Raw genomic sequence first — 9,692 nt, 5'->3', positions numbered from 1 at the left:
TTGATATTTTTCTGGGCGCTAAGTTTCCAGTCACTGGTGACCCCTGTACTCAACATGAGCCTCCCATGAGTGCAATATTGCAACCGCAGACGTTCGCTATTGGCCAGACGTTGATCAGATGGTACAGTTCCCTTCTGCCCTATTCAGTGGCATCACGCAAGCCCCCTTCAGCTAGAACCCAATCTCCGATAAAGTAATGGCAAAACCACTTGGACTATAAAACATTACAAATCATATTCCTCGGAGCATACCGTTGTTCATCCAATGAGTTCCTATTTTGTCAACTCAACTTTTCCTGTGCCGGGAGGACAGGAGTCTCTCCTGGGTCAGATACCATTATATTTCTCCGGATATACTGACCCTTTAAGACACTTTTCTAACGCTACATATGGAGCTGCCAATATGCAAGAGAAGGCTTACCCAACCTCATATTACCAGCAAACCTCTGGTGTCTACGGTCGCCCCAGCACCAGCGCTCCCTGCGACTACCCAGCTGGAACTTTTTACAAGGACAGTGACCGTTCGTGCGCTTTCGCTAGTCGAGAGGAGCAGCCGCTTGTAGTAACTCAGGATCAGCGCAGGTCAGAGTGCCTCGAGCAAAATGTAAGCATAATAACTGCTGTGGACGACAAGTCTTCTTCTCTGCTTTATCCCTGGATGCAAAGGATGAATTCTTGCACCGCCGGTAAGTGAAACATTTTTATTTGTAAAAATTGTTTTAAACTTCTGACCTGTTTACAATCAGCATGTTGCCTATTAATCATGTGACTACTGTAACAGCGTTGCCTGTCCACAATATGCATTCAGATTTTAGTCCATAAGTAACTGTTTCTTATGCAATTAAGACGGGGGGAAATCATTTCAATTTTGAAAAGAGGAATAATTCTACAAGACATTGTGTGAACACATGCATGATGTATTGGATTCAATAGCCTAGGACGTGATTCACGTGAAAAATATCTGAGCAGATAGATAAACTCGTTTTGTATAGGAAACAAAATGTTGCTAAGCTATGTTAAAATACAGTAGTCTATCATGTGAATCAAAAATCATTACTATAGGCTAATGGGGGATAATTTAATACATCCAATAATAATAATAGTCTATGATAATAGTTATTAATAGGGATTATAACAGTATAGCTTATAAAAGTGATAATAGTGTAAAGGTTATAATCAATATTTTAGCCTGTCTATCCCTTTGTTTCTTACATAATGGCTGACTTTTATTAGCTTTTCTTTTTTTTGCAGGGACCTTTGGCAGCAGTGGGCGCAGGGGCCGTCAGACCTATACTCGATACCAGACTCTTGAGCTCGAGAAAGAATTTCATTTCAATAGGTATTTGACCAGGCGTCGTCGAATCGAGATTTCGCATGCTCTATGTCTCACTGAGCGCCAGATAAAGATTTGGTTCCAGAATCGCAGAATGAAGTGGAAAAAGGAGAACAAAGTTATGAATCCTTCGAAACCCAGCGACGAAGAAGAGGAAAATAAAACAGATTAAAAACACTGAATAAATAAGCTACACAAGCCATAACTGTTGTAACATGAATTGAGAGTTGTTGAATTTTTGTTGTTGTTTTTCAGAAAATAGCTGCATAGGCCTAGACATTTTTGTGAAATATGTCAATAGGCCTACACTAATATATTTGCACGATTAAATAGCGTATGTAGGTTAGAAACAGGTTAAAAACAACTGTAGGCTAGCCTATTCTTATTTGATCGTATTTCTGTTTTTAGTTTTGTAAATCTATTTACTTGACAGTAAACTCGCACATAATTGCAGGGGCACCATTTTTTTGCAGGGGTGTTGATGTGCAACAACAGGCCTAGTAAAGATGACACGATAATTCAATAGTTTGCTTAAAAAATGTTCCTTAATATCGATACAAGAGAAAGGCTTTGTAATAGCCCAGTGTGTGTTGTATATTGTTCGTTTTTGGCTTTTACATCGCTTTGTCATGTTCAACTGAATACTGTTTTGACAAGTTATTTATTGTGCACTTGCACATCTGGATGTCATGTGTGATGTAAGCAATGTTTTGCCATCTTTTATAAATACAAATAAAGACTTTTTTAGTTTTGTGAATATTTAATAGAACGTTTGATTGTTTTATTGATGTACAGGCTGGTTTCATAATTATTGTATTATTATTATTTCCTGTAAATATTGACATAGTTGAGCAAGCCCAACCTTTAGTCTCTCTCTTTAATGATCAAAATGCTAATGTATTACTATAACATATTACTGGGATACATGTCTGAGATACCTGTTGGTAAAATAGTTTAGCTTACTTTTATGTCCGAGAATGTTCAAATAAATTAAGAATGAAAAAATCCTGCATCGCGTCCTCACTGACAGTTACCTCCACTGCCAGTAGATGACGCTGTCTGCCTACTTGGATTTTAGGGCGCAATGGGGAGGCACCATTGATTTGAGCATAATGACCATCATTTCGTCATCATTTGTAACCATAGAGCATGAATTACCTCTTGAAGTCATCAGTGAGAATTTACGACTGGTCAACAAAGGCACGTGATTCCCGAGCGCTCTCCCATATTTGGCCGCATACCTGGCAAAGTTCAGTAGGCTTCATTGCTATAATTCATGATTACATCATAAATCGTGAAGCAGAGGATTATAGCGACAAAGATCTACAAATCCAGTCTTTAAAAACAACCAAATGAGCTCTTACTTTGTTAACTCGTTTTCAGGGCGCTATCCGAATGGCTCCGACTATCAGTTATTAAATTATGGGACTAACGGCGCTGTGAACGGTACGTTTAGGGATTCTGGCACCATGAACTCCGGGTCTTTCGGCTGCAACTACAATGGCATGGACCTAACCGTAAATCGCACCAACACTGGTAGCCACTTCGGGGCTGTTGGGGATGATACCCGTGGTTTCCCGTCCACGGGCACGGACGCCCGGTACAGACAGCCGACCTGCTCGCTCTCGTCTCCACATCCACACCCCCTGCCTTGCGGCACCCCCGAGTCTTTGGAAATAAAAAGCCCCTCTCCTCCATCTGACCGGACCACGACCTCGGGCGGCAATAATAATCTCAACAAAGGCAACAACAGTCATTTCACAGAGATAGAGGATACCGCCGTTGTCTCTGAGTCCGAGGATTTGGCACACACAAGCAGCACGGCACCCCGGGCGCAACAACCACAACAGGAGTCCAACGCAACCTCCACGACGGCAAACGATTGCCAAACGCCACAAATATTCCCTTGGATGCGGAAACTGCACATTAACCATGGTACATCTTCTACTGTGTTTTGTGGTGGTCTTGCTTTGAAGTCGATTGCATGCTTGCTGTTGTGTTTTGCTATGATCTAAATTTGTAGCATCATAAATCTGTCAAGTGTTGCATGAACTCGGTAAGGTCACTAAGGATAGTATATGGCAACGGATGGGGTAGCATTTTAATGATCATTGTTTTTTGACGGGGTCCAGTGCAAGACAACACATAATAATTGGTAACCTATGCAGGACATTTGAATTGAAAACAGTATGAATTCAGAAAATTACTGTTCGAATATTGAATTTAAATGTTGGACAATTGGTGGATATTTATATTTATGGCTGGAAGCAAGTTCTATTTCTGGTTCTGTGGCTACAATACGTGCATGGCACGCGCCCGCTTGCAAGCCTATTCCACACCTATATCTGCTCCATATTTCGTCTATTCTGTTGACTAAACATGTTTATTCTTGTAATGTTTGAAATTATATTTCCCCTATGTGTTGTCCACTTCTAATTTTGATTTTCCATACAATTTAGAAATGGCTGGACCTGATGGGAAAAGGGCCCGAACAGCGTACACCCGCTACCAGACGCTAGAACTGGAGAAAGAATTTCACTTCAATAGATACCTAACCCGGAGGAGGAGAATAGAGATAGCCCACACTTTGTGCCTCACGGAACGACAAATAAAAATATGGTTCCAGAATCGAAGGATGAAATGGAAGAAGGACAATAAACTGAAAAGTATGAGTCTGGTTACAGGAGGTAGCGCGTTCCATAACTGAGCTCGAACTGCAAGTGACGATAAGGGGGAATCCGGAGTGTAAAACTAAAGCGCAGCACCTTTCGGCATGTTGTGATTTTAGACGGAAATATGTTCTGTGGTCTTAAACAGGCGTTTAGTTTTCCATTGTGTTATGGTAACCTGTAGAATTTATCTTTGGAAATAGGGGGGGGGGTTGTCTCTTGAAGGTTGTCATGTTTCACGTGAGCTCTTATATTGTGTAAACCGTCTAACGGGTGTAACGTGTACAGTAGACTATGTTTCCACACCATATGCTGCTCTTCATTGAATGTAAACCTGTAGATGATGGGATCATTCAAAGCGCTTTAGTGTACGTTTTAATGCTGTATTTATGCTTGATTATCGTGGCCAGAGCCTTAGGTTTTCAAGGAGGTTTAAAAATACAAGTATATATGTTATGTAGACTATACCAAATGCACAAATATATAAATTGTAATTGTTTAGAACTAAGTACTTATTATGTTGCATACTAATGTGAATGTAGGCTATTCAACATTTCAATGTGATCCATTAGTAGTGGACAAGGAGGGAGTGGTATTCTGTTGATTAGCCTGTAAGGCAACAGTGATGGTAAACATTTAGCCAATTAAGCTTTTTGTATTTGTATGTGAATCTATAGAGCTGGAAATAAAGTTTCTCTTCATCGCTTGATATATTTGAAGCAAAGTTTTGCAATTACTTCACCTCTTCATTAAACATATTACAAAATAAGACATTAGCCCCATAAATGTTGAATGCAATATTGAACATATTCTATCGACACAAATATCTATAGCCTAACACTGGTGAACGTAAACCATTCATGGCATTTTGTACTACTTGTGCCAACAATTTAGACCTAGCCTACTTCACCTTGCCACGTTCAAACAAATTCACTTCATATAAAACCATTTTTCTATAGCTTTTGTGCTGTTTTAAATTAATATATTATATAATAATATATTAACAAAAATCATTTCCATAGACGTTTCTATGCATACTATCCTTTTGATATTACTTTTTGGGGCTAGGTTCATACGTGGATTACATTTGAGACAGGTTTGTTGATTTAATGTGGCAAGTATTTGCATTGTTTTAGTCCAACCTATATTGCCACTTATAAAGTGCCCGACATCATTTCAAGGCTATTGGAGTCATTATTTTTTGCAAGCTGGCCTTCTTTACCAGAAAAACAAACGTTGAGCCTTTTAAACTTACCCTCTAACGACTTTGGGTTGAGTTGCTCTTCTATTTGCTTGTATTTAGATATTCGTTTCCCCATCCAATGTCCCAAGATGTAGGCTGTTTTACAGGTGCATGGCTCGAAGTTAGTATATGTCTCCGTGAAAGGTCACGTGGGGTCCATAAAGTTCGTTCTATGGTTTTGGGGAGTAGGCAATGTAATATATAATTCACATTCTTTAAGGAAAGTGACGGTTTAACTGTTGCGAGGGGATTAGAAAGGGTTGTGGACTGGATAGCACTAGTCTTGGGATTGAAAGTTCATATCAGAAATGCAGTGATAAAGTCAAATAAGTCTTCCACTTTGTAGGATTATAATGAAACAAATATTTATGTTATTCATGTTAGAATTAGCCTCAAAATACATAATTTTAAGAATCCATTGATTATAATCGAATTATTGGCTACCTAAATTCCAGCAAATAAGAATGAATTAATTCATTTTGTGCTGCGTAAAACTAGAAAAACTGGGGGAAATTCTGTGGCTTTATGAACAGGGCACTAAGTAATTACATTTCTAGATTGATTTAATTGAACCTCGTGCAGTCAGTGTAGAGGTTCTGATATGAGAAGGAAAATTAAAGTCAACAGTTGCTTTGATGGAAAGTCAATGTAGGCTTTACTATACTGCATATGGCTCAGACTGAATTCAGAAAATTCGGGGCAAATCTTGATGTGAAATTCAAGTCTGTATACAAAAACTGGACCGTCTTGATAAAAGCGTATGGCCTAAGGTATAGACAGGAACTCGAGGAGGGGTTTTGTGTCGATCTCCAAGATAAGCCGTTGAACGTGCGTCTAAGAGTGGATAGGTGAATCCACTGATAACTTTGGGGACCAGACCTCAGACGATTTGAACAAGTTATGCTGGATATATGAAGATCTAACAATATAAATGTTAGGCTTTATGATTCTATAAACGCATCACCCACTCATCCTGAGTGTATAGGCTTGTGTATGCCAAGTTTGGAATTACGTACGACTTGTGTACTTGTAAACTATTTTACATTGTAATTAGGCCTACGCGTTGCTATAGGTGTTTTCTCGACTTTGCTTTATAATGCATCATGTCTTTTCAAAGTTTGATATTTTTCCCATTGCGTACCTGACCAAATTGTATAAATTCAACCATGCAATCGCAGTTTTGCGTAGTGATATCCAATCAAATCTAGGCCAATATGAAAACACTGTTTTTGACATCTTTCGTAAAAAGCTGTAATCTAATAATCGAAAATTCAACTAAATGCAATATTCCAGAAGATGTCGGACACTTTTTTTTGTTAAATAATTAAGCAAGATGTTATTAAAAATGAAGATGCTAAAGCACACACACGCCAATGTTTTGCATTGGGTTGAAACAGTTCCACTATTCATAACTGTTAAATAGCCATTTAACCAGGGTAATGAGTATTGAATATTGATAGAGGTAATCTGTGCAGGGATCTCATTAATAATTCATAGACCTGGGATCATAGCGAGGTCACTAGACGAGAGCCACAGTCCACAGATGCAAAGCCGAGGCTCTAACCTACAATACCAATAGGCCTGTTTCTCAGACACCATCCTCGAAATACATAGGCCTACAGAGGGAAGTCTGAATCAATTTTTCATGTGTGCTTTTGGAAGCGTAAATCCTAGCCTATGGATTTGTACCTTGTGTATTCTGTATGGATTTACACATACATAATTCATGTTTTGTGTTGAATTGGCTGTTTCGTTTTTTTAACATTTCTAGGCCTACTTATTATTAAATAAAATACAATTGCATGGATATTATTTACACATGTATTAGTGTGTAGGCCGATTTTTTTTTGTGTTAACATTATTAGTTAGGAATCAAGTTTCATATTGAAAACACATTGGGAGATCAACATATTATGTATTTATCTGAAAACATGTCTTGCAGAAAATGCAATTGAACAAATATGTGTATTATGCATGGATAGATGGCATAATAAGCTTGCCTCACAAAGTGACCTCAAAGTAAATCTTAAAACATGCGATTTGAGCAGATAGGCCTATGCGTTTTCAGTGACGTGTTGTAACGTCACCTGCACACCAGCAGAGCGCGCTTCAGACCGGGCTCACTGTTATGGCTCGCAATCCATTTAGGCCTATGAACATGTTATAGCCTATGAACATGTTATAGCCTACACATGGATCACATTTATGACGTTTAGATTACTCAAATATTGTTTAAAAGTGTGTAAATTACGTGTAAAAATGTCTGATTATAAGACAATGGCCTATATTTCCAATGAGGGGCGATACAATTACATTTTCTCGAGTAACATGTAAAAATCTTCTAGATTAAAAATCATTTATTTTATTCGGAATTCTGTTTTAATGTATGCACGGTCTAGGCCTATACATACTGTTGTCTATTTAACTCTAGTAAATCACTATGCATTTCATTGCTGATCTCTTAGGCCTGCATTATTCAATATCATCGAACAAATCAGAAATTGTTAATGTGTGAGGCCTTGAGGGAGGGGTGAAACGCAGGTCACAACGTCTAACAAATATTAAAATGCCATGGGATTCGTGAGGCGCGCGGATCATCAAAGGCTTCATGTCAAAAAACGAGATTAATCAGAAATCTCTTGTGTCCACCTCTTAGGGGAAGGATTTTCACGATGAAAGAGCACCAGTAGGCCAACTACATGCTTTTTGAATAGGATAGACAAGTGGTGTTTGCACGGGAAGGCAGGACCAGTGACCATATGATGTGATAAAGACCCATTTTCTGGTTGAAATCTTGATCACAACTAGATTAAAACGTATTTTTCATTACATCTTATTTTCGTTGATATCTGTTTTTTAGTTGTAATCTGATTGAACTACTGACCAGTTATCTAAATGCTACTCAAATAGACACTAATCTATATGAACATGTGCATGTGTTTGTGGGCCATGCACGCTTTGGAGATAGGCTAAGACACTGGAGCCATTACAATTATTACAATTGGAGTAATGTTCTTTTTCAGCAGGGTTTGCATGATTCAGTTTAAGCACAATTGGAAAACAACAGCTGGCAGAGCGCACCAACGCGGTTTAGGGTCTACTGCACCCAGTCAACACGCTGGACTCGAGTCTATTCCGTTTTAGACTCGACATGGACCTGGATTCAAGGGGCTTCATGCAGGCGAACTCTTCCCGAGTCCGGCAGAATCACATTACTCTGGGTTCCAGCTACTCGGGCCGAGTACACTTCAATTTATCCTGCCCGATTAACTTTTTCAGGAGTTGGGACATTTTAGGTTTTTATTGGGCAGGTGTTGAAATTCCAATTTTACAAAACATTTTTAAAAATAGATTTCACCTCCAAGTCATCGAATTTATCAAAACCAAAAACGTGTGACAGTCTCTGCGGTCCTATAGCTATCAGAGATGGTCCGTAATTTAGCGAATCTCCGATGCTATAAACGCTTTTGATTTTACTGCAGTCTATATGGGGGTTTTTCGTAGTTGCAGTCCACCCAATTCAAAAGTGCACATTCACTTCCATAACATGTGTTCTAGGCTACTAGCAAGAAAGATAAACATGCACAACAATACAGGATACCCTCACAAAAATCCACTGCCGTTAAAATGCAGTAACACTGCAGTACAATTAAATAATGATTGTTTAATTAATGCTACCTGGTAGCTTGCTGTGTGTGTTGGTTTCTAATGGTAGTCTTTTGTCTGTCTTAGCTAATTGCACTACTAACTGTGCTGCACATTTTCTTCTGTTCCACTGAATGTAATTCTGATGTTCTATTATAACTAACTAAATTCGTTATCAGAATGTAACAAATAACACATAGGCCTATGCCATTTATTTAAATATCCTACTACAATCCACCAGGACAAAACTCCTTTTGTATCGCATTTATTTCCATCAATAATTAGTAAAAAATATTATTCACCTGAATTTGACACTGATAATATGATATATTTTCTCATAATAAAGATTTTAAGCAACATAATGTGTGTACTAATTTTACTTTAATTTCAGTATCTAAATAAGGAGGTAGGCATATCTACGGATGTCCAGAGGACATATTAATTAAAAAAACTATTCCTTCGTTATGTCAAGATCACAACTTATTTATCTCATCATCACTACATAACAAAAGTTGTTTTGTGTAGATCACAAGATCATTTTCTCATGATCAAGACATAACGAACGTTGTTTTGTCGAGATCATAATATAAATTCTATAAATAGGAGTGTTAATATTGTTGATAGATTGATAGTATGGCTGAAGAGGCAGAGCCGACAGTGGATCAGCACATACGTTTTTATTGATTGTTACACTAAGGGATCAGATTTCATGCTAACATCATGCTTTTTTTGTGTTTGGAGCTAGAATGTTAGAAAGCTAAATTACCCCTGTCTCGAGCTAAGAGCTAGTGGGGGAGCTAAGC

The 9,692-nt window shown here is 38.3% G+C and overlaps 2 protein-coding genes across 2 annotated transcripts; both read left to right on the top strand.

Moving 5' to 3' along the window:
- The first annotated feature begins 264 nt into the window (after positions 1-264).
- On the top strand, positions 265-1,648 carry LOC135524004 (homeobox protein Hox-B6b-like). The gene is made up of 2 exons (XM_064951094.1): positions 265-685; positions 1,251-1,648. Exons 1-2 carry the CDS (start codon positions 265-267, stop codon positions 1,502-1,504), a joined length of 675 nt encoding a protein of 224 aa, XP_064807166.1. The 3' UTR covers positions 1,505-1,648.
- Positions 1,649-2,484: 836 nt separating this feature from the next.
- LOC135524003 (homeobox protein Hox-B5b-like) lies at positions 2,485-4,207 on the top strand. The gene is made up of 2 exons (XM_064951093.1): positions 2,485-3,267; positions 3,792-4,207. Exons 1-2 carry the CDS (start codon positions 2,685-2,687, stop codon positions 4,037-4,039), a joined length of 831 nt encoding a protein of 276 aa, XP_064807165.1. The 5' UTR covers positions 2,485-2,684; the 3' UTR covers positions 4,040-4,207.
- The last annotated feature ends 5,485 nt before the right edge of the window (positions 4,208-9,692 follow it).

Source organism: Oncorhynchus masou, chromosome 31 (genome assembly GCF_036934945.1).
Source record: "Oncorhynchus masou masou isolate Uvic2021 chromosome 31, UVic_Omas_1.1, whole genome shotgun sequence".
NCBI classification, from domain to species: domain Eukaryota; kingdom Metazoa; phylum Chordata; class Actinopteri; order Salmoniformes; family Salmonidae; genus Oncorhynchus; species Oncorhynchus masou.
The sequence above is the reverse complement of the archived record's forward strand: the minus strand, read 5'-3'. Positions and strand labels throughout refer to the sequence as shown.

Excerpts from the sequence above, each read along its gene's own strand:
- LOC135524003 (XM_064951093.1), top strand. The coding sequence starts at position 2,685 with ATGAGCTCTTACTTTGTTAACTCGTTTTCAGGGCGCTATCCGAATGGC. Across the intron at positions 3,268-3,791 it reads GAAACTGCACATTAACCATG|AAATGGCTGGACCTGATGGG; the intron begins GTACATCTTCTA and ends CATACAATTTAG.
- LOC135524004 (XM_064951094.1), top strand. The coding sequence starts at position 265 with ATGAGTTCCTATTTTGTCAACTCAACTTTTCCTGTGCCGGGAGGACAG. Across the intron at positions 686-1,250 it reads GATGAATTCTTGCACCGCCG|GGACCTTTGGCAGCAGTGGG; the intron begins GTAAGTGAAACA and ends TTTTTTTTGCAG.